The sequence below is a fragment of the Euprymna scolopes genome, chromosome 17 (assembly GCF_053919585.1).
Source record: "Euprymna scolopes isolate OS-2025 chromosome 17, ASM5391958v1, whole genome shotgun sequence".
In the NCBI taxonomy this organism is placed as follows: Eukaryota; Metazoa; Mollusca; class Cephalopoda; order Sepiida; family Sepiolidae; genus Euprymna; species Euprymna scolopes.
In genome coordinates, this window is record NC_136498.1 from 2846578 (window position 1) to 2873586 (window position 27009).

At 34.4% G+C, this 27009-nt stretch overlaps 1 protein-coding gene across 3 annotated transcripts in view; it reads right to left on the minus strand.

Moving 5' to 3' along the window:
- LOC145296652 (GTP-binding protein Di-Ras2-like) overlaps window positions 1–27009 on the minus strand; it is a 563663-nt gene that overhangs the window by 190438 nt on the left and 346216 nt on the right. For 2 of the 3 annotated variants that reach the window (XM_080142589.1, XM_080142588.1), the window contains one exon: window positions 7602–7760. The exons of the other annotated variant lie outside the window; for it this stretch is intronic. In XM_080142589.1, the coding sequence (XP_079998715.1) occupies window positions 7602–7640 (39 nt within the window). In that variant the 5' untranslated portion in view covers window positions 7641–7760. The remainder of the gene's footprint in view (window positions 1–7601; window positions 7761–27009) is intronic. 3 annotated transcript variants of the gene reach the window in all.

A 27009-nucleotide genomic window follows, 5' to 3' on the forward strand; every position in this document is an offset into this window, starting at 1 on the left:
CTAATTGAAACCTATAAGCACAGATAAATCTAATTGAAACTTATAAGCACACAAAAATCTAATTGAAATCTATAAGCACACATAAATCTAATTGAAACCTATAAGCACACATGAATCTAATTGAAACCTATAAGCACACATGAATCTAATTGAAACCTATAAGCACACATGAATCTAATTGAAACCTATAAGCACACATGAATCTAATTGAAACCTATAAGCACACATGAATCTAATTGAAACCTATAAGCACACATGAATCTAATTGAAACCTATAAGCACACATGAATCTAATTGAAACCTATAAGCACACATAAATCTAGTTGAAACCTATAAGCACACATAAATCTAATTGAAACCTATAAGCACACATAAATCTAATTGAAACCTATAAGCACACATAAATCTAATTGAAACCTATAAGCACACATAAATCTAATTGAAACCTATAAGCACACATAAATCTAATTGAAACCTATGAGCACACATAAATCTAATTGAAACCTATAAGCACACATAAATCTAATTGAAATCTATAAGCACACATAAATCTAATTGAAACCTATGAGCACACATGAATCTAATTGAAACCTATAAGCACACATAAATCTAATTGAAATCTATAAGCACACATAAATCTAATTGAAACCTATGAGCACACATAAATCTAATTAAAACCTATGAGCACACATGAATCTAATTAAAACCTATAAGCACACATGAATCTAATTGAAACCTATAAGCACACATAAATCTAATTGAAACCTATAAGCACACATAAATCTAATTGAAACCTATAAGCACACATGAATCTAATTAAAACCTATAAACACACATAAATCTAATTAAAACCTATAAGCACACATAAATCTAATTGAAACCTATAAGCACACATAAATCTAATTGAAACCTATAAGCACACATAAATCTAATTGAAACCTATAAGCACACATAAATCTAATTGAAACCTATAAGCACACATAAATCTAATTGAAACCTATAAGCACACATAAATCTAATTGAAACCTATAAACACACATAAATCTAATTGAAACCTATAAGCACACATAAATCTAATTGAAACCTATAAACACACATAAATCTAATTAAAACCTATAAGCACACATGAATCTAATTGAAACCTATAAACACACATAAATCTAATTGAAACCTATAAACACACATAAATCTAATTAAAACCTATAAGCACACATAAATCTAATTGAAACCTATAAGCACACATAAATCTAATTGAAACCTATAAACACACATAAATCTAATTGAAACCTATAAACACACATAAATCTAATTGAAACCTATAAGCACACATAAATCTAATTAATACCTATAAGCACACATAAATCTAATTAAAACGTATAAGCACACATAAATCTAATTAAAACATATAAGCACACATAAATCTAATTAAAACCTATAAGCACACATAAATCTAATTAAAACCTATAAACACACATAAATCTAATTGAAACCTATAAGCACACATGAATCTAATTAAAACCTATACGTACACATAAATCTAATTGAAACCTATAAGCACACATAAATCTAATTGAAACCTATAAGCACACATAAATCTAATTAAAACCTATAAACACACATAAATCTAATTGAAACCTATAAACACACATAAATCTAATTGAAACCTATAAGCACACATAAATCTAATTGAAACCTATAAGCACACATAAATCTAATTGAAACCTATAAGCACACATAAATCTAATTAAAACCTATAAACACACATAAATCTAATTGAAACCTATAAGCACACATAAATCTAATTAAAACCTATAAGCACACATAAATCTAATTGAAACCTATAAGCACACATAAATCTAATTGAAACCTATAAGCACACATAAATCTAATTGAAACCTATGAGCACACATAAATCTAATTGAAACCTATAAGCACACATAAATCTAATTGAAATCTATAAGCACACATAAATCTAATTGAAACCTATGAGCACACATGAATCTAATTGAAACCTATAAGCACACATAAATCTAATTGAAATCTATAAGCACACATAAATCTAATTGAAACCTATAAGCACACATAAATCTAATTAAAACCTATGAGCACACATGAATCTAATTAAAACCTATAAGCACACATGAATCTAATTGAAACCTATAAGCACACATAAATCTAATTGAAACCTATAAGCACACATAAATCTAATTGAAACCTATAAGCACACATGAATCTAATTAAAACCTATAAACACACATAAATCTAATTAAAACCTATAAGCACACATAAATCTAATTGAAACCTTTAAGCACACATAAATCTAATTGAAACCTATAAGCACACATAAATCTAATTGAAACCTATAAGCACACATAAATCTAATTGAAACCTATAAGCACACATAAATCTAATTAAAACCTATACGCACACATAAATCTAATTGAAACCTATAAGCACACATAAATCTAATTGAAACCTATAAGCACACATAAATCTAATTAAAACCTATAAACACACATAAATCTAATTGAAACCTATAAACACACATAAATCTAATTGAAACCTATGAGCACACATAGCAGTATATAAAACAAGAGATAAGATTCTGCTTCAAAAACTTATAATCGATTCAGAAGCTGAAATAATGTACTTATTGCCCTCGTAATTCCAGAACGAGTATTCACATTTTACAGACCTGTAAAACATTTTGAACAGATATTTCTTGTCGCTATTTGATTTTGGTTTTTCTATCCTTTTATATTTTCCCGATTTCAATCATGTTGTCAAGATTATCTTTAATCGATATAAAAAGATGAATGATTAGTTCTGTGGAGAAAGTGGTGGTGGTTATGGCGGGGGGGGGGGTGAATTGCACCCCTCCCATCCAATGCATTTTTTTATATTCAACTTTGCTTAAAACTAAAATGCATTAAAATGGTCAGTTTTCTAAATATAATCAGTTTTCTGCATCATTTTAATTCGTTTATCTTCAACAAATCTGATGAATAAAAAAAATCTATATTAATTGCGGTAACCGGAACGTTCTGTACAACTTTTATAAGACACTTTTTTCTCAGCCATTTTAATGTTTTCATCGTACAACAATAACTAGTTGGAAAAACCAGCTCGTCTATAATACAATAGTTTGTTCAGAAAACTATTAAAACGGTTAGAACTTTTGTATTATTTATTTAAAAGAAAATAATATATTGAAAATCATGTTTGAGTAAGAAAAATATTTATTTGTTAACAAAAATATAAACTAGCAGGCTGCCTGACGTTGCCTGGTCGTAAAATACGCATAAAATTGTATTTTAATTAATGCAGATTACTTGTCTATAATATAAAGAATTATATTGTAAGTATTAAACGCAACGTTAAATTCTTTAAAAAAAAAAAAAAAAAAATGAAGTTAAAAAAATTAGTCTGAGATCAAAACCAAAACCTAAAAACAGTGAGTCAAGTACGATAACCATTAGACCAGCTTGAAATGATCTTTAAAAAGTGTTTTCAAACCAACTTATACTTAATATAAGGAAGCTAGCATGTTTCGTGATCGCACAGTTGTGAAACAATTGGAAACAGTTAAAAATCCGATTACCACCAAGGAACCAATTTTTCAATGTTGACCTCTTAGCAGCCCTTTTCCAGATGAAAAATTCATTGAGTATATAGATTGAGAAGTATCCTCTCACACACACACATTCTTACTTATATATATATATATATATATATATATATATATATATATATATACTAGATTATTATAATTTGCAATAAATAAACATGAGATATATATAATTTCTTATATTCTTTTTCAAACAAGTCATATCGCCACTTGGAACATGGAAGGCTACTATTTGGGATCAGATACTGTAGGGAGTTGAGCAGCGCGAGTTGAGCGTTTAAATTTCTGCAAGATAATACAGCCAGGGAACAGGGAAGAAATTCCAAAGTATAGCAGGCCAAAGGAAGAAACTAAGAGTAGAAGATTTTTCTAGCATAGAAGAGGGAGCCCACCTCCTGTTATTTTTGCAGCGGCCTTTGCAATGTTCTCAATGTATTTTTTCCAATTTATGTTGCCTGTGAATATCAAGCCAAGAAGTTTGAAAGCTGAGCTCTCGGGTAGAGTGTTATTTGTCATGGTAAATAGTGTCTAAGAAATTTGTTTTATTCATTAAAGGACTTCTTAATCGACAGGCGAAAAAGCAACTTTAGCTTAATATCATTAAAATTTAAATTAATCTTTTTGAATGCAAACGTAACATCTGACTATTAATATATATATATATATATATATATATATATATATATATATATATATATATATATATAGATATATATAGTATGATTTTTACTTATACAAATGCTATTTTTGTTTTTTTGTTTCTTAATATTAAATGTACATCTCCACATAGGACACGTTATTAAACTCATAGCTTATATACCATGGCAAACCCCCTAACCCATGTTACTTATGTCTACCATGTGATAATCACCATGGCAAATCCTGTATCACCTTAATCATTGTAGTCCTCCAATTTCCCTCCCTCCACATTTATACTGTTTACCCTCTTCCTCTCACACCCCCTTTTTTTATTGTTTTTTTTTATAAAATTTTTTATACTTTTTTTTATTTATTTATTATTTATTAATTATATTAACGTTTCATTTTATTATTTTAACTGTTGTTGAACCTTTGATGAGATGATTAACAAAGTCAAAACAGATTGATCCCTGTAGGGATGTTCTGATGTTTATATATATATATATATATATATATATATATATATTACATGCACACACACACTAGCAGGCTGCCCGGCGTTGCCCAGTCGTAAAATTAGCATAAATACTATATTTTAAAATCATACAAAAACTGAGACCTGTGTATGCGAGTATTATGATCGAAACCAAAACCTAAAGACAGTGAGTCAAGTACGATAACCATTAGGCCAGCTTGATATGACCTTTAAAAAATGTTTTCAAACCTACTAATTCTTAACATAAGGAATCTGTCACATGAACGATTCATGCATACGCATTTGTGAAACAGCAAATAGATAAAACTCCGATGATTTCCAAGTATACCAATTTTTCAATTTTGACCCTTTAGTAACCCTTCCCCCCCCCCGAATGAAAACAGATTAAAAAGTTTTCCACATTTCTGAATACCTTATATACCAAATTTCAAGTCTGTAGATCAAAAATTCGTTGAGTATATGGGTTGAGAATTGCACTCGCACACATTCTCACTTTTATAGATATATACTAGAACTGCCCAGTATTAAACATAACATAAAATTCTTTAAAAAAGCGAAGTAAAGAAAATGGAAAGAAACGGAGACGTGTGAGTATTGGTTTTCTAAACAGTTCACTTCTTGTAAGTAAAAAAAAAAAAAAAATACTCAAACTGAGAGTGAAACCAAAACCTAGAGACGATGAGTCAAATACGATAACCATTAGACCAGCTTGATATGATCTTTAAAAAGTGTTTTCAAACCTCGTGAAACAGTTGACAAACTAATAAAAATTCGATGACCCCCCCCCAAGTATCAATTTTCTAATTTTGATGCCTTAGCAGCTCTTTTTTTCCAGATGAAAACCGATTAAAAGTTTTCCACAAGAAAGACGTCTGAATACTCTATATACCAAATTCCAAGTTTGTATATAAAAAATTTGTTGAATATATAGATTGAGAATTGTCCTTTCACAAACACACATTCTCACTGTTATAAATTATATATATACATATATATATATATATATATACAGTGATGATCATATTTATTGTCACGGTAAAATAAAAGTTAAATTTTGTCTAATAAATTCTAAAAAAGGGATTAAATTAAAGAAAATAACAAAGTATATTATGTATTTTTAACTGGCCTTTCCGATGCAGCAATCGGATTTTAGAAAAAATAAATAACAAAGGAACAACAAACATAATTGCAAAAAACCCTTGTTCAAAATTATTGGCACGATTTATTTAATAATCAATTGTATAGCCTTTGGCCTTGATTACCTTCCTCAGTCGCTTTTCATAGTTTACAACCAAGTTGTTGCACTCTTCAGTAGTAATTTTAACCCACTCTTCCTGACAATAATCCTTCAATTGAATAAGATTCTTAGGCTTCCTTTGCATTACCCTCAATTTTAATGTTCTCCATAAATTTTCAATTGGATTAAGGTCTGGGCTTTGTGATGGCCACTCCAAAACATTAATATGATTGTCCTGAAGCCATTTCTTAGTCAGTTTAGCCGAATGCTTTGGGTCATTATCTTGCATGAACCACCAACGACGACCAAGTGAGAGCTCTTTAACAGAGTCTTTCAGGTTTTCATCCAATATTTTAACATAATCTTCCTTTTTTATGCTACCTGTGACCTTAACAAGTCGCCCTGGTCCAGAGGCAGCAAAGGATCCCCAAAACATCAAACTGCCTCCACCGTGCTTCACTGTGGGTATGGTGTTCTTAGGCAGGAAAGCTTCGCCAGATTTTCTGTAAATATAAGACACTTTATTATGGCCAAATAACTATTTTCGTTTCGTCAGTCCATAGAACACGTTTCCAGAATGCAACATCTTTATCAATATGACGTTTTGCAAAGGCTAGCCTTGCTTTCAGGTGCATAGGCTTCAATAAGGGAGTCTTTCTCGGACGACATGCTTTTAAACCAGCTCTCTTCAAAACTCTACCAACTGTATGTCGAGATACATTCACTCCAGAGGTGCTCTGTTCATCAACAATCTCCCCAACAGAGATCCTTGGGTTTTGTTTTACTTGTCGAACAATTTTCCGTTCATCTCTTGGGGACAGAATCCTTTTTCTCCCTCTACCCTCTAAACTCATAACGTGGCCTTGCGATTTGAACTTGTTTATTATGGCTCTAACAGTGGATTTGGGAAGGTTTAGCTTCTTTGAAATCTTATCATAGCCCTCCCCATTGGTATGGCATGCTACAACAAGCTTCCTGACGTCTTCGCTGTGTTCCTTAGTTTTAACCATGGCGATTGAAAATTATAATTTAGTCACTTATAATAGTTTAAATAAATCGCTATCTAAAAATTATCTGAAAAAAATTATTCACTGAATTAGCGTTAAACAAGCATAATATGGCTATAAAAAAGTTCAGAAAGCACGTAAACCGGAAATTGATTGATATTATACTGATACTAAAAGAAAAACAAAGCCGTGCCAATAATTTTGAACAAGGGTTTTTTGCAATTATGTTTGTTGTTCCTTTGTTATTTATTTTTTCTAAAATCCGATTGCTGCATCGGAAAGGCCAGTTAAAAATACATAATATACTTTGTTATTTTCTTTAATTTAATCCCTTTTTTAGAATTTATTAGACAAAATTTAACTTTTATTTTACCGTGCCAATAAATATGATCATCTCTATATATATATATATATATATATATATATATATATATATATATACATACATGCATACATACACACACATACATACCTTGTTCTTTAATATAGAATGAAAAGTAAATAACTTTGGTGAACAAGCTGTATAACTGTGTAAGACGACAGAACATAGTTGATGAGTTAACAGAAATAGAGATAATATAGAGGATAGAATACCTTGTCTTTCTGGGGTATATGCATTCCAAGCTTATTCATCTTCCGGCAGTATGTTGGGAACAACAAGTTTCAGGTTCACAAAGCACCTTGGCTGACACAACCGGTGAACAAAATGTTAAGGGTCTTTTTAGCTTTTTTTTATTTTCCTTTTGCGAGAAACTGGAAAAGAAAGGTCCCATACTCACTAGGATGCAAACAATAAGTTTTGGAAAAGAAAAATTTTTAATTAAAAAAAAAAAAAAAAAAAGCAGAAAAACATTGAATGGTTCATTAATAATGCTACAAAAAAATAAACCATAGTAAATTATTAACATTTAAAAAAATAAAAAGAAAAAAAGTTATTAAAATTAGAAAAAATTTCTTATGCAAAATAAGGATTGTACTTTCATGATTTTCCCGGCAGTTTATGTAAAACGCTGGAAAGTGTCAAACGAAAATTTCCTTAACTTTTTCCTTTTTCTTTTTTCGTGCAAATGCTGGCCAGTTTTTTCAAGAATAAATATATTTCTGTTTATTACAAAGAAAATTCAAAGAAAAATTAATCGAAAAAAATGAAAATATCCTTTTTGTTGTTATAAAGAAAATACAATTAATTATTGGACAATTTTTACGAAACTTTAAGAAAATTAAAATTAATAAAAATACTGATTGTAAGGTGTTTCATGAATAAATATTTTTTTGAATAACAAACAACTGATAGCAAATTTAAAAAAAAAAAAATGTTCGATTTTTTTCCAAGCTAAATATCAAAATATTTTTAAAATAATGAACCAATGATAGCAAAGGCTTTCTTAAATGACGTTGGTTGCTGCAATTTCATTGGTTCAGACCTTTCTGCATTTTACATAAACTGCCTTGAAAATTCCCATATTCTGTATAAGTACCAAACATATATTACTAATATAACTAGAAGATAAGTAAAATTAATTCCAACAGAAAAGTTTTGTACCACATTTATGTCCTATTATAAAGATTTATGAAAATAACATTAAACCTTACATCTAGAATCCTTATTCTAATTTGAATCAAAATCCATTGTATGATTTTGATTCTAGAACAGGTTTCAAAATTTAAGGCTTAAGCTTAAGGGTGTCTTAAGAAATTGAAATTCAGAAAATCTTGTTTGATTGGTGTCTAATGACTGAATCAAATACAATGCAAATCTGAAATATTTTAATTTTCAAATGGAAGGGCTGTCCATGTTATGTTTCCTCATCTGTAAAAACTATGGAAAATATTAGTTTATGTTTAATTGTAACGATTTTACAAATGTCGAAGGAGTCTAAATTTTAACAAAGGCTTCCACCTGGTTTTGCATAAAATTAAAATATAGCACATATCACAACCTATAACACCTATAACACAGTTGTGTAACAAAATTCATAATGATCAGTTAATTAGTTTAACAGTAAATTCTGTACATATAAATAATGTACAAACATATAAACATAACTTTATACATAGATATTGAAAAAAGTACATGGGTGCCACCATGGATAGTGAATTAACTCATCATGCGGTATTTGGAGTTTGTCTGCATCACTTTCACTAATAATCTTGGGGAAGGTATGAACCCATATTCTTAAAAAAATTTTTTTTTTCAATCAAGAAATAATTTGAAAAATTAACACACATCACGAAAAAGCATTTAATAGATTTTACATATATATTTTTTCATTTATAGAATCAGATCTGATGACCTCAGAGGAAAATAAAGTTTGGGCAGTATAGGGAGATGTGTGCAGATCAGGACATGCCATTGGTTTTGGTCACGCTGAAAGAATGGATGTGAGTTCTCGTGTTAATAGATGTACCTATTTACAATGCCTCCCCACGGGACTGAGTTAGACACCAGGGTCGTTTTTTAACGTGGAGAAAAGGTACAAAAATAAAAATTGTCTCAGTCGTGAAGTATTTCTCCTCCACTGAAAGAGAACGAGAAATGGAAGTGCCGCATCTGAAGAACAGATACTACACTTTGATCTCGTGTTAATAGATGTAGAACCGATTAGCAAATTCTATTAGTAGGGGAAGACCAAAAAAAGATGGGGAGGGGTGAAAGAATGAGCAATAAAAGATCAACTCAGGGATAGGTTAACCTGAGTGTCAATTTCAAAAGAACCATCCAACACATGTCAGCATACAACACAAGTGATAAACTGAACATGTTGACGATGATAATATAGCCCATATCACAACCCTTGCACCTGGTATTTTTTTTTTCAAAATTCATTATGATTGATTTAGTTTATGAATAAATCTTGTACATACAAATACATACATCAACTCCCCATATTTCCTCCTATAACAGACAACATGCTATGCAACATACAAATACATACATCAACTCCCCATATTTCCTCCTATAACAGACAACATGCTATGCAACATACAAATACATACATCAACTCCCCATATTTCCTCCTATAACAGACAACATGCTATGCAACATACAAATACATACATCAACTCCCCATATTTCCTCCTATAACAGACAACATGCTATGCAACATACAAATACATACATCAACTCCCCATATTTCCTCCTATAACAGACAACATGCTATGCAACATACAAATACATACATCAACTCCCCATATTTCCTCCTATAACAGACAACATGCTATGCAACATACAAATACATACATCAACTCCCCATATTTCCTCCTATAACAGACAACATGCTATGCAACATACAAATACATACATCAACTCCCCATATTTCCTCCTATAACAGACAACATGCTATGCAACATACAAATACATACATCAACTCCCCATATTTCCTCCTATAACAGACAACATGCTATGCAACATACAAATACATAAATCAACTCCCCATATTTCCTCCTATAACAGACAACATGCTATGCAACATACAAATACATACATCAACTCCCCATATTTCCTCCTATAACAGACAACATGCTATGCAACATACAAATACATACATCAACTCCCCATATTTCCTCCTATAACAGACAACATGCTATGCAACATACAAATACATACATCAACTCCCCATATTTCCTCCTATAACAGACAACATGCTATGCAACATACAAATACATACATCAACTCCCCATATTTCCTCCTATAACAGACAACATGCTATGCAACATACAAATACATACATCAACTCCCCATATTTCCTCCTATAACAGACAACATGCTATGCAACATACAAATACATACATCAACTCCCCATATTTCCTCCTATAACAGACAACATGCTATGCAACATACAAATACATACATCAACTCCCCATATTTCCTCCTATAACAGACAACATGCTATGCAACATACAAATACATACATCAACTCCCCATATTTCCTCCTATAACAGACAACATGCTATGCAACATACAAATACATACATCAACTCCCCATATTTCCTCCTATAACAGACAACATGCTATGCAACATACAAATACATACATCAACTCCCCATATTTCCTCCTATAACAGACAACATGCTATGCAACATACAAATACATACATCAACTCCCCATATTTCCTCCTATAACAGACAACATGCTATGCAACATACAAATACATACATCAACTCCCCATATTTCCTCCTATAACAGACAACATGCTATGCAACATACAAATACATACATCAACTCCCCATATTTCCTCCTATAACAGACAACATGCTATGCAACATACAAATACATACATCAACTCCCCATATTTCCTCCTATAACAGACAACATGCTATGCAACATACAAATACATACATCAACTCCCCATATTTCCTCCTATAACAGACAACATGCTATGCAACATACAAATACATACATCAACTCCCCATATTTCCTCCTATAACAGACAACATGCTATGCAACATACAAATACATACATCAACTCCCCATATTTCCTCCTATAACAGACAACATGCTATGCAACATACAAATACATACATCAACTCCCCGTATTTCCTCCTATAACAGACAACATGCTATGCAACATACAAATATCTGTGCGTGATGTCACCAAGCTAATCAAGAACCTTGATTCCAGTAAAGCAACTGGCCCTGATGGCATTCCAGTTATAGTGATGAAAAACCTCCAACCAGAACTTGCCCCCATACTTACAAAACTGTTTAAGCGTTGCCTTTAGGAGAAGTGCTTTCCAACACCCTAGAAAACCTCATCAGTATGCCCTGTATTTAAGAATTCAGGTGATAAGTCATCTCTCTCTCAGTACAGACCAATAAATCTCCTGTGTGTCATGAGTAAGCTGCTGGAATCCATATTAAATAGAGAAGTAGTCAACCACCTCAGAAGAAACAACCTTCTTAGTGACATGCAATATGGTTTCTGCTCTGCAAGATCTACAGCAGATGTGCTAACGGTTATATCACATAGGATTAGTGAATCTCTTGACAAAGGTTTCCTTTCCAGGGCAATTGCTCTTGACATATCAAAAGCCTTCAATAAGGTATAGCATAAGGGCCTACTTCACAAGATTTCCAGCTACGGTATTACTGGAAATGTTTTCTCAATCATTAAATCATTTCTCTCTGATAGGTTCATAAGAGTAGTGGTTGATGGGGAGAAATTAGAGGCCCACAGTATTAATGCTGGAGTCCCTCAGGGGTCCATCCTGGGCCCAACTCTCTTCCTGATCTACATCAATGATCTCCCAAAACATACTTAAATCATTCGTTGACATCTATGCTGATGACACGACCATCTATGACAACACATCAAAGGCCGTAAGTGACAAGGTTCTCTCAAATTCTCTCTCTTCTGATCTTGAGTGCATGGCACAGTGGGGGAAGAGGTGGCTGGTTACTTTTAATGAATCCAAAACCAAGCTTCTATCTTTACATCATCAACACTCTGATCCCCATCTGGCATCAATTGAAATGGATGGCTCTCGTCTTGGGGAGGCTCCATGTTTTGACAAGCTTCTGGGTTTGACCTTTACTCCTGATCTGAAATGGAGCACGTGCATCAGATCTGTTGCCAAGGTCGCTGGGAAAATGGTGGGATCTTTCTACCGCTCCAGAAGATATCTCCCTACTGATGCAATTCGCTATCTGTATAAAAGCCAAGTACATCCAAGGATGGAGTACTGCTGCCACATCTGAGTAGAAGCTGCTAAAAACAGCCTATCCTGCCTTGACAAAGTACAAAATAGACTTCGTGGCTTAGTGGGGGATGCCCATTTCTCTTCCCTGCAACCTCTCTCCCACAGAAGAGACGTTGCGAGCATATCTTTGTTTTATCGTTATTTCCATGGCAAGTGCTCATCTGAGCTCCAATCTGTCCCCCCTTGCCAATCTTTCATTAGAAACACCCGCTTACAGATTGTAAAAATTAAGTCCAACTAAATATTGGTATCAATAATTTATAAGACAATCCCAAGCAGATAAAAAAAAAAGCTCAATATGCGAGTTAGAGCAATAATATAAATGGAAATTTGAGTTAACTTATATAAAATTGTAAAAGGTTTTTTTTTTACACAGGAATCACCACTTACTAAGGCCCGGAGGCCACTTGAGGATAAGAGTTAATGGGTATACAATAGTCAATGTGATTATACTGTTTTAACATAGGTAGTGGGATTTTTGTAAGTTGGATTACATAGGAGGATGGTTCATCAAGAACTTGTTTACATTGGACTTGAAGACAATCAAGCTGTAGTCAGCTGGGAAGCAGGCCAATGGAAGAGAGTTCCACAGGCGTGCAGTTCTAAGAAAGAAGCTTTGCTCATGGAATCTACATTTAGGTTTAGACACAGATTAAGAGTGTGGGAAACTATTGGTAGTAGTTCTGGCTAGACAAGTGTTCTTTGTGAAAGTTTGGTGGGGGGGGCATAAATTGAAGCTCAGACGAGCACCTGCCATGGAAATAAGGATAAAGCAGAGACAGGCTCGCAATGTCTCTTCTGTGGGAAAGAGGTTGCAGGGAAGAGAAAAGGGCATCCTCCACTAAGCTTCTACCAGCTTCAGCTTAGATGTGGCAACAGTACTCCATCGTTGGCCGTACCTGGCTTTTATATAGGTAGAGAATTACATCAGCAGTGAGATATCTGCTGGAACGGTAGAAGGATCCCGCCATTTTTCCAGCAACTTTGGCAACAGATTTGATATATGTGTTCCATTTCAGATTGAGAGTAAAGGTCAAGCCCAGAAGCTTATCAAAACATGAAACCTCCTCAAGACGAGAGCCATTCATTTCAATTGATGCCAGATGGGCATCAGGGCATTGATGATGTAAAGATAGAAGTTTGGTTTTAGATGTGTTAAAAGTACCACAAAAATAACCCTTATCCCTGAGTTGCTTCCGGGCCTTGATAAGTCGTGACCACTGTGTAAAAAAAGAAAAAAAAAAGAAAAAAAAGCCACATGCTCAAGATCAGAGGAGAGAGAATCAGAGAGAACTTGGTCATTTACGGTCTTTCATGTGCTACCGTAGATGGTGGTGTCGTCAGCATAAATGTCTACGAATGATGTAAGGATGTGATTTGGAAGATCATTGATGTAGATTAGGAAGAAAGTTGGGCCTAGGATGGACCCCTGAGAGACCTCAGCATTAATACCAAGAGCTTCTGATTTCTGCCCGTCAATGACTACTCTTATGAACCTATCAGAGAGAAATGATTTAATAATTGAGAAGACATTTCCAGCTATACCATAGCTGGAGATCTTGTGAAGGAAATCTTTGTGCCATACCTTATCAAAGGCCTTTAGCACGTAGATTGAAAAAAGTTGAAAAAATAATGTAAAAAGGTTTATATATATATATATATATATATATATATATATTTTTACAAGGTAGTCACCACTTATCAAGGCCCGGAAGCCACTTGGGGGTAAGGGTTATTGCATGTACAGTAATCAATGGGATAGTATCATAGTAATCGTTAGTATTGGAGAGTGTCTTACTTAAGGGGGCGGTTCATCAGGAATTTGTTTATGTTGGACTTGAAGGCATCTAAGTAGTAGTTAGGTGGGAAACAGGCAAACGGAAGAGAGTTCCACAGGCATACAGTTCTAAGAAAGAAGCTTTGTTCATGGAATCTACGTTTTGATTTAGGCACAGATAAAGAGTGGGGAAAATTACTGACAGTGGTTTCAGCTAGACGGGTGTTTTTCGTGAAAGATTGGCGAGGGGGGGGCCAGAGATTGGAGTTCAGACGAGCACCTGCCATGGAAGTAACGATAAAACAAAGACAGGCTCGCAACGTCTTTTCTGTGAGAGAGAGGTTGCAGAGAAGAGAAATGGTCATCCCCCACTAAGCCAGGAAGCCTATTTTGTACTCTGTCAAGGCAGGATAGGCTGTTTTTAGCAGCTCCTGCCCAGATGTGGCAGCAGTACTCCATCCTTGGACGTATATTTCATCAGGAATGTGTTTATGTTGGACTTGAAGACATCCAAGTTGTAGTCAGGAAATATATATATTTAGAGGTGGCAAACTTTCAATTAAAATAAATCACAGAAAAATATTTTTACTATACAAATATATAGTTTATTACAAAGATTAATTTTTGGCATTTATAATTTGAATACAATTTTGCATCTATTGAGCAATCTAGGTCCAATTTTCACTAATCTATGCATTAATTAAGTTGTATTTCAGCAATAATGCATAAAATATCTTACATGGTCTATTATATCTGGTTTATCAGTGTAAATATTGCAGTTTACATATTGCCAAAGAGAAGATAATCTAATGCGGTCAAATTGCACAAATGAGGAGGCCAGTTAACAAGTTTCATGAAATTATTCATCCAAATATTTCTCAGTAAGTTGATCGTATCACACACTATATTGCATGTGGATCCGTCCTGTTGAGACAACATGATGAATTGCCAAACCAAGCTAAACTCAAAATAACCGATAGTTGCCAAATCTGCAATTAAAGAAAATAGAGCTGTCAATCTATAGTTCACCACCTCTTTAAAAGCACTATATATACAGTTCAACTGAATGCCTTGGGAAAGGCAATGGGTAAGGGAGTAAACCCTGACAGAAATCCGGTTTGAAGTCCAGTAGGCAGATGGCGAAGCATTGCAACACTTTTCCAGCAACTACTGCAGCTGCACTGGTTCCAATCGTATTGACTTGCTTTCCATCGACCTTTGTTTGCAATGCCAAGAGAGGGAACCCTAGTAACTGAGAAAACCAAGGTCTCTTTATCACTCAGGCATCTGGAGAGGCAACTCCAACTTCGACTTTATAGCCATAGCAGACATTGCAGTGTACCAGATTAGATGCAGAATGGCATTGTCTATATATATATATATATATATATATATATATATATATATATATATATATATATATTAGTGGCCCGGTAATACCACAAGGTAGAAAACTAAGCAAAAAAAAAAAAAAACCTAAGCAAAATTCATCCCAAAGTAGCAAAACTGGAGCTGATCTGCCAGGACACTATATATACAAATGTAGGCAAATTTTAATAGTTTGAAAATATAGGTTCTTTTTTACCAATTGTAATAAAATTTTAACCATTGAATAATATTTTCAAAAAGCCTGCAAATTTTCATGATATTTCGTCCCATAGAATCGAAGATATGAACATTTCAATATTCAATTTGGCTACCAGTATATATATATATATATATATATATATATATATATATAAATAAAGGTGGCGTGTATGTGTGTGTGCGTGTGTATATATATATATATACACACACACACAGACACACCACCTTTTATGTAATTTTATAAGTTCAGCGACTATTTACAGAATTATACAAATGAGGACTTGTTGGAAAGCTAATGAACTGAATTGTGTAGTGGGCTATGTGATATTTACCCTTAAGGTCGCACATTAAGAGGATCATCCATTATCCAGAGCCTATTTTTGGCACTTTTTTACAGCCATAAAATGTTTCAATCATAGTCATTTGTTTTCCTAGTTTTGCATATGAATTACAAAATATCCGATATTTCCGCAAAACCTCTGGTCTGGGAGGAGAGACTAAAAATTTCTATGGTTTCAAATAATCTGAAATAATAGCAAGGGGAGATCTGATTCCAAATATTTCTCATATATTATATCTCTCCTCTTTGGTTTTCATACATGAAGTCAATTTCAGTGTAAAATATTTGATACTGGAGATAGTCATAATCGTACCCTATTTCCAATAGAGGGGAGATATAACATATGAGAAATATTTGGAATCAAGTCTTCTCTTGCTGTTATTTCAAATCATTTGAAACCATAGCAGCAAATTTTATTCTCCCCTCCATCAAAGCCAGAGATTTTATGGGGAAAAAAAAAAATATATATATATATATATATATATATATATATATTTATATGACAAAAAGTCTATATTCCAAATTTCAAGATGTTCCTGTTTATTTCTTTCAGTATGAGCATAGTTAAAAAAAAAAAAAAAAGTATATAATAGTGATCCTCATTCAATCTTAAACAACATTGGGTTTATTTGCTGGTGTATACATAAATTTTGCAATATTGATATACAAAGAGATTTGAAAATCATTTACAAAATGCTTAAGGCTTTTTATTACTGTTTGTTGCAATTTTTAAGCATTCTTAAGCCAATGCTAGAAAGGGTTTAACGTTAAGATATTCCTTGACCTTCAAATCTAAAAATAGATGATAGAGTCAGAATTGGATCAAGAACAATTGATCGTTCAAGTTATATTTCGATGAATTCTCAAAGACAAAAATGTAATTTTAGATTGATTTGGAAAAAAAAAAAAATCTTTTGGGTCCAACTCATTTTGTTTGTGTTCCAACATAACAAATATGTTTCAGGGCATTTTATACCAAAGCCACAAAATAAACGAGTCTTTGCACATGATTATCTGAACACAAGTTGCTATTTTGCGTCTAGATGGTGTTATAGACTGGGTTGCATTATCGCCTAACAGAAACAAATAATTTTATGGGAATTTTTTTTTTTTAAGTGTTTATCTATGCTTTCTGTAACTGTTTTGTGTCTCAGAGAAGAGGCCAATAAAGAAACTAATATGTTTAGGTTGATCTGAAGAAACTGGTCAAATCTCACATTTGATTTTTATTTTCCTTTCTGTCTTTCATACTTCTCACATTCATATATGGACTCTCGCATCGATTTCGACATAATGATCTTCCACCACAACAACTAAGTTGCTTGGAAATCCACACAGATGATTTGTTTATAGTGGTGAAGGCTTTGTGTAGAACCATCCACACTTTTTGGCATTACTACTAACCTTTATTGGGGTAGATGACTGCCACAGGACAGAGTATACGGTGTGTCAACATGATTGTGATATATATATTTAGTAATATACTAAATATCTACAATTACCATATGCTCGTTTGTATTTTTTAAAAAAGTGTCCTCCTTCCAATCTATATCAAACCACTAAATATAGCTTATATTTTACTTTCAACTATATTTGTAACTGAAATGTACAGTGATCTTAGTTACATCACTAGAACTATTTCTGAATAGATACAATGCTTTGTGCCTGACCTTAATGACTGCCTATAAATATGAATTCCGACTTGCTATGTACTAACTGTTTCTCTCATAACTGAAAAAACACCACTGCTGGCTTGCTACGTATATCCAATATACACTTTACCTCCAAAACGACTACCTTTGTCTAACTTGAATGTTAAATTAAAAAAAAATGTTTTTTCTTTTTTTTTTCCAAGCTAAACTTTACTTAAAACTAAATTCTAATGTAACTACTGTATTCTGTAAGTTAATAACGCTGTCTCTTGAAAACTAACTATTTTCTCTATTCCCCAAGCTACCACTAAAACTCCTATATTACACACGTCTTTGTAGTGGAATCTTTAGCTTCCAGCCCTTAACCTTTGCATGCTGACCGCTTAGAAAGTCATCAACAAACATCTATACATTTCTACCTCTAAGACATGCATTAGAGTTCATTCTTATCCAGTTAGTTACTTACCAGCCATAGTCTGTACACAAACTTAAAGCGATCTACATTACATAACAATATGACTCTTTCTAGATAGTTTTGCAATGATTAATACAAACCTGAACCGATACTCTTTGTTATGCAAAATACTCCATGACTCATTAGAAGTGGAAACATACTTAATCCCTACAACTTCTATTTATTATCTACTGAAAATTTGCCCATATACCTATTTACTTAATTATACATACGGAATACGCCATAACTTATAATTTACCTCCAGTTATACCCATACTGTATTGCACTTTCATCTTAATCTTCCTGTAATCTAAAATATACGGAGTCTGGGCACAGAATTTTTTAGTTTAGTAATGTTATCCTATTCCTAAGCTGACATATAAAATAAAAACAAAAATAACAACAAAAATAAAAAAATCTTAAGGAAAAAATCTTAAACCACATATTAACTCCTTTCTGCTTGCAAACATAGTTGCTTCCACTGCATGAGCTTTACTCCCGCCCTTTTCCCAGTAACAATGAAATAGCAATGTCCATAAATCACTTTGAGGAGTATAACCTCTACAAACTAACCCAGTAAAATTAACTAATCACACGGGGTCACAGAAATACCTGGATTAGGACCCAGGCGTGGAGCAAACCCTCTCGGTGCTGATGAACCCAGTAGATCTCCCCAGATCATCCGTTTAGGAGAAGGAAAACTCTGAAACTAAACCTAAGGGAGGGAGGCCTCTCCAGTCTTGGATGACAACGTTCCTAGAGCTGGTGACTCAAACAAATTAACGGTTTGCAAACCTAAACTGCTTAAGGAGTAGATAGGTTCTATCTATTGCCTGGCATCCATACTCCTTCTTTGCCTGTTAGTAAGGTGCAGAGGTACTATCATAGGGATTCGACAGAAACACTCAGTGGTAGATTTTGTTTCTTGTCTAGGGCAATAAACTACGTTTTCACCACTCCCGACACATCCCACCCCTCTAAACTGGGAACTTGGGAGTGCTTGAGTGCCACATATGCCAGTGCAATTAGATTGGGTTAACCTTCGTCTGATAGGTTGAGGTCACCAGATTGACAGCTCCTGGCTGCTGTTTCCGACTGGTAGTACAGGACCCTAACTCTTTGGTAGCGCTTAGAACAGCTGCTCCATCAACAGTTGTATAATATCGGGATGTTTGTAGTACCATGTCGTGCATGGAAATGGACCTGCACTCATTCCCAGTGGGCTTTCCCCAGGCAACAATCCTAGTTGATGAAAGGTCAGCTAATGGTCTACTTGTGTTGCATGTCTGGTGTTCTGCATCACCACTTGTTCAGCAATCCCTTACCTGAACGGAACTCTAAAAAAGAAAATGACAGTACAATAAAAAATTAAGCTTAAACCAGGCTTAGGTTCAAACAAATTCAACTTGCCTCCTCCCTTGAGGCTTGCATTTATGAACATCCGTGGGTTTAGAACTAATTTAGCTGATGTTGAAGCATTTCTCTTAACAAACACCCCGGATATCTTAGCACTAAGTGAGACTAACCTACACTCCTCCATCCCCTCCAACTATAACATGCCTGGATATCTACTCTGCCGTAAGGACTGACAGACATATGCACTGACTTGGAGTCTATATTTATAATACCCTCCACTTGACTAGAGAAACAAATCTAGAATTAGACAATCAAGCCTTTATGTTCTTTAGACTTAACATGCAAGATAACATTAGTTACTTTTATTTTCTCTACCGCTCTCCCTCGACCCAGGACTACATCATAATAAACAAAGTCTCTGACAGCATAGAATCAGCACCCTCCCATAACTTCTCTATATCTCACTCCCTATCACAGATGCTTATGTTTCTAACCCGTTTTCCAGACCAGCAAGAACAACACGCATCACTTCTAGATCTTTTCTGACCACAGTTCCCGATGATTGTGTAACGAATGCCCACAGCCCACTTTGGAACGCTGATCATGCAGTGGTAATGGTCGAAATTGCCCTTAACTCTACAACCAAAACTGAAGAGCCATTGCTCAAAACAACGAGATACTATAAAAAGGCTGACTGGGAAGCCATCAGGGATCTCATCAGAGATGCCCCATGGGGAAATATTTTTTCTCTTCCTGCTAAACAGTGTGCAAATGAGACCACTGAATGGTTAAAAATGACAATCGAAGCACATGTTCTCATGCAGAAATTTTATAGCAAGCCCCACTCTCCCCAATTGTTTACTTTTACTTGTGAAACTGCCATTGTGCAAAGGCAGCATGTGCACCACAGATTTAACCGGCATAAGTCCAGTTCAAACAGACAGAAGTATATAGAAGCTAAAAGTAACTGCAAGAAAGAAATAGTACAGCTAAGAGAGATTTTACTGAAACCACCAAAAAACGCATCAAAGCACAGAAATCAGGAGCCCATGACTCTGGAAAATCTACAACAGTATAGTTAATAATAGGCAATCAACAATTCCCCCACTAACCAACAATCATGAGGTTGTTTGCTCAGCAACTAAGAAGGCTAACCTGCTTGCCAGTTGGTTTGCCCCTAACTCCACACTGATCTGTGCTAACTACCTTTCCCTGCCTTTCCTTTGCAAACAGATGCCATGAAAATCACCCTTTCTCAGATGCATGCTATCATAAAAAATCTTGACACTTCAAAAGCATGTGGACCTGATCTCATCCCGGCTGTGTTATTTAAAAAATGCTCTGCCAAAGTAGCTCTAGTTCTCTCCAAACTCTACAACAAATGCCTTAATGAATCTTGTTTTCCTGACTGCTGGAAAACTGCTTCTGTGGTACCAGTATTCAAGAATTCTGGCGAAAGAACTGACCCATAAAATTATCACCCTATTAGCCTCATCCCACTTTTTGCCAAAATATTTGAGTCCATAATTAACCAAGCTCTAGTCCATCACCTTACAGATGCTAAACTTCTGACCGACCAACAATATGGATTTAGACAAGCCAGTTACACAGCAGATATCCTAACTGTAATCTCTGAACGTATATACCATTCACTGGATAAAGCAGGGGAGAGTAGAGCGGTAGCTCTAGAAATATATAAGGCTTTTGACAGGGTATGGCATGAGGGTCTCCTCAGGAAAATCAGATCATATGGTATCACTAGACAAATACTTAACATAATTAAATCCTTCTTAGATAAGAGAAAAATCCAGGTTGTCCTTAACGGTCGTACATCTAAACAATATGATATAAATGCAGAAATGCCTCAGGGGTCTATCCTTGGACCTTTATTATTCCTATTATTCGTAAATGACTTGCCCGACAAAATTGTCTCTGAGATGGGTATATTTGCTGATGACACCATGCTCTATAACAGGCACAACAGGAAAACAAATGAACACATATCTAAAGAAATGGCAGAAACACTAGAGGGTGACGTCCAATCTGTAGTGGAATGGGGACAAAAATGGATATTCACATTCAATGCTGCCAAGACTAAACTTGTTTCCTTCAATAACTACAAGAAACCTTCTCTACCACCAATAGTAATGGCCAAAGATTCATTATCTGAAAGTACTTCCTTTAAACTCCTCGGCCTAACGTTCACAGGAAACAAGAGTTGAAACAATTACATTGAGAGCATTGCCAGAACTGCTACGAAGAAGGTGGGCTCTCTCTACTGTGCTAGAAAGCTACTAACACCCGAAAGTATCCTGTACCTCTATAAGGCCACCATTCGCCCATGTATACAGTATTGTTGTCATATTTGGGCTGGTGCATCTGCTACTAGTCCAAAAGAGAGTCTCTAACCTGCTAGGTCCTGAACTGTCATCTAAGCTTCAGACTGTCCCACCAACGAGATGTTGCATCCCTCTGCCTGTTCTACAAGTATTTTAATGGTGAATGCTCTGACGAACTGCAAGCACTTGTGCCCCCACGACGTAAATACCCCTGACAAACCCAACAAGTAGCTAAATCCCACCCCTACACAGAGATCCCTAGATGTAAGAGAGCTTTCTACTCCGGTAGTTTCTTCCCCAGAACAGCTAAACTTTGGAATTCCATTCCAGGTCCCTGCTTACCCAACTGTACTGACATGCAGAAGTGTAATGTGAACCGACATCTTACTGCCCAACTCCCTACATAGTTCCCCAGTAGCTTATGTCCCTGATAGCAGCTCCCTACACCAAAGAGGCAATGTGCCTTGTTTGATGTGAAAATGTAATAAAAAATTCTTTTTGTAAATATAAATTAATGTAAAAAGCAGTGCTCTTTATGTAAACAAATAGAGCTTAGGCGTTTGGACAATATTTAAACATTGTAATTTTGCAAACTCATCTCAGCAGTAGCCAAATAGGGTAATGGTGAGAAGTGCTGACTGTTGCTTGGGCAGTCGAGTTGCAATCCTGGCTTGAGATAGTTGCTGGTCTAGCCGCACTGATGAGCTGTGATACAGTGAAACAGTACTGTATGTGGATTACTACATATATTATGTATATATAAAATGAATATATATATATATATATATATATATATATGTATATACAGTTCATTGGATAAAACAGGGGAGGGTAGAGCGGTGGCCCTCGATATATCTAAGGCTTTTGACAGGGTATGGCATGATGGTCTTCTAAGGAAAATTAGATCATATGGAATCACTGGAAGAATTCATAATGTAATTAAATCCTTCTTAAGTAATAGAAAAATCAAAGTTGTCCTCGACGGTCGTACATCCAAACAATACGACATAAATGCGGGAGTACCTCAGGGGTCTATCCTTGGACCTCTATTATTCCTGATATTCATAAACGACCTCCCTGATAAAATTGTTTCGGAGATGGGTATATTTGCCAATGACACCACTCTCTATAACAGATATGAGGGGAAAACAAATGAACACATATCCAGGGAAATGGCAGAAACACTAGAGGATGACCTCTAATCCATAGTGGAATAAGGACAAAAATGGTTGGTCACATTCAATGCTGCTAAGACTAAGCTTGTTTCGTTCAATAACTACAAGAAACCTTCTCTACCACCAATAGCAATGGCCAAGAACACATTACCTGAAAGTACTTCTTTTAAACTCCTCGGCCTAACGTTTACAGGGAATATGAACTGGAATAGATACATTGAGAGCATTGCCAAGGCTGCTGCAAGGAAGGTTGGCTCCCTCTACCGTGCTAGAAAACTACTTACGCCTGACAGTATCCTATACCTCTATAAGGCAACCATTCGCCCATATATGGAGTACTGTTGTCACATCTGGGCTGGTGCATCTGCTTCTTGTCTCTCGCTCCTGGACAGGGTTCAAAAGAGAGTCGCCAACCTGATAGGTCCTGAACTGTCATCTAGGCTTCAGCCTCTGTCCCATCGACGAGATGTTGCATCCCTCTGCCTGTTCTACAAATACTTCAATGGTGAATGTTCTGACGAACTGCAGACACTTGTGCCTCCCCGACGTAACTACCCCCCACAAACCCGACAAGCTACTAAGTCTCATCCCTTTACAGTAGAGATCCCTAGGTGCAAGAAAGCCTTTTACTCCAATAGTTTCTTCCCCAGAACTGCGGGTCTTTGGAACTCCCTTTCGGGATTCTGCTTTCCCAACTGCAATGATATGCAGAAGTTCAAGTGTAATGTTAACAAACATCTTTCTACTCATCTCCCTTCATAATGACCCCACTAATTAAGTCCCTGATAGTAGCCCCCTGCTTCAAAGTGGCACTGTGCTTTGTTTGGGGTGAAAAAAAAAAAAAAAAAAAAAATATGAAAAGTCTAAAGGTTTATAACTTTTCTTTATTCATTTTCTATTAAGAATACAAAATGTTATAAAAAAAAAAATTATATTATGGAAAAAAATCTTAAAAAGAACTGAGGCTACAAGCAGTTATTTTTATTTTATTTTTTTTCAAATTTGTTTATTGTTTAGTATTTATTTTATATTTTTTAATATTACACATGTTTTGAGTTTGTCTGGTTCAAATATTATTTCGGTTTTGAAAAGTTTTATAATTTTCAAAAGAGCATTGTAGTGGATTCAGATGTTAATTAAAAGTTTGACACCAGTATATTACTTGCTTTAGGGTCAGGGTGAGGTGCGATATAATTTATGGTAGTTGCATGTTTTTATGATTGTTGTTGTGTGTGCATGTGTGAGCACAAGTGCGTTTAGTTTAATGTATTAGTTTTGATTGCATCTGTGCGTAAATATGTATGTGTATAGGCTTTGTCATGTTATGAGATTTTTTTCTTTGCATTAGGAATTGAGTATTCAGTTGAATTTGTGCATTTTTATAAACCTGTCGTGTGTGTTTGTTAATTTATCTGTGTATGTGTATATATGTTTACACATACACGCACCACACTCCTATTCAGATATGTGTTTATTGTGTCATGATTTGTTCTGAGCGAATTTTGTTATAAAGATTTTTCTTGTGTAAAATTATGAAAAATCGAAATGATTTTAAATCTGCTGCATGTGTGCATATGCTGTGAAGCAAATATCTGTTTTCTGGAATTTTAATGTTACTTTTATGCAAAGCGATTGTTGCTGTATGTTTTGGTGATGTCTATATATGATTTGCCATATGTTGTATATTTTAGTATGTAGACCACATTAATAAAATTATAATCAACAAACGAATTCTGTTGTATTTTATATATAATAATATATAGAGATATTATACATGTATATACAGGGTGGAATGATAAAAGTGTCGCCCTAAAGAAAACACGATAACTTTAAACTTTTACTGAAAAAATCAATTCAAATAACTTGATTATGTAATAGAGCTGACATGATGTAGCCGCCTTCAGCCTCAATCACCATTTCAATATGGGTCCGAAACTGGGAGCATGCCTTTATCACATGCGTCTGTGGGAGCTTTGTGAATACTTGGTGGATAACAGCAATCAGGCTGTTTTTAGTGTTATAGGAGGTCATGTTGGTGATGTTCTAAACATATGACGAAACGAAGTAGTCTAGCGAGTTCAGGTCGAGGGAGGAGGGGGCGGTGAGAGAAGGGTACAAAGTTGTAGCACTCCTTCTGAGGCCATGCCTGAGTCCTTTAGGAAGTGGGTCGGCACAGAGTCCTGCTGTCACACATAGGGTCTGCCAGCAGCCACCTGATTGGCCCAGGGGAACGCCACACTCTTCAGCACATCCAAGTACACTTTAGTGTCGACTTTCAAGCAGATTTTGAAGGTGTGAGATGGCATGATGTTGCCCTTGAAACCACATCAAACTGTGGCCGAAAACTTTGTTTTTGTCACTCTGGGCATGTCCCTCTTATTTGTGAGAATCCAGCAATCCATTTTAAGGGTACTGGCAATGGTCCTGTTATCATAACTTGGATTGGAAGAGAGCATGAATCGTACAATTGTGCATCTCCGATCTCCCTCATTAAACATCGTGTCACATTCAGACATAATAAAAGGCTCCTATCGCTCTTGGGATTTGTACACAACTGACCAAGTAGTAGATGGTCTGCAAAAAAAAAAAAAAAAAAAAAAAACGGTTTTAATCAAATGGAAATGGAATCATGTCTTTTCTAGGGTGACAATTCTATCATTCCATCTTGTATATTGCTAAAGAGATATTGTCTGTTTGAGGAACAGTCTCTGCCAAACTCCTTTCAATTTTTAGTCTACAGGCATGTATGTATATATATATATATATATATATATATATATATATATATATATATATATATATATGGGATTTGGATCTGTAGAACAAATTCGATTTGATCTTTTGCCAGTAAAAATAGCTGTCACAATTGAAAAAAATTTGGAACTTAACAAGCTTAAGTGCTCTTATATGCATGCATAAATAAATTTACACGTTAAAGTCGATTATATTTAATGTTTTCTTATCCATTTGATAATAGCTAGGGCTGAGTACTAAATATTTTCATTTCGATTCTAGCTGATGGCACCCAAGTCATATATATATTCTTTTAACTTTTGAAATCATATATATATATATTAGGTACAATATAATAATAAATATGCATGAATTAAAATATATTTAAGTTTATTTTACAACCTGGCAACGCAGTGTGGCCCATTAATGTTTGGAAAAGGAGGAAAAAAGAGAAGAGTCAAAGAATTATATTTATATAAAGAGGGGGTATTATATAACCACAATATATATATATATATATATATATATATATATATATATATATATAAAAATATATTCACATAAAAATATATATATATAGGAAATCAGTGTATGTTGATTTTTGCATGCAATAAAAAAAAAAAGAGAGCAAAAACAATGAAAGTAAAAACAAAAAACAAAATTAATGAACCATTCAATCCTGAAAATGTCAAAACAAAACGTTGTTCAATACTGTTTTCTGTTATTTTTTATTACTTTCAAGATTAGAGAAAAATAGAATATTAGATGATTTAAAAAAATATTTTCCACTCAGAGCCAGTATTTTCTACCTCCGAGACTCCAACCAGAAATGATAGCTTTTAGCCATGCTTAGTAAAACCTGTTTTTTGTTTCCTTAGAAATGTAAAAA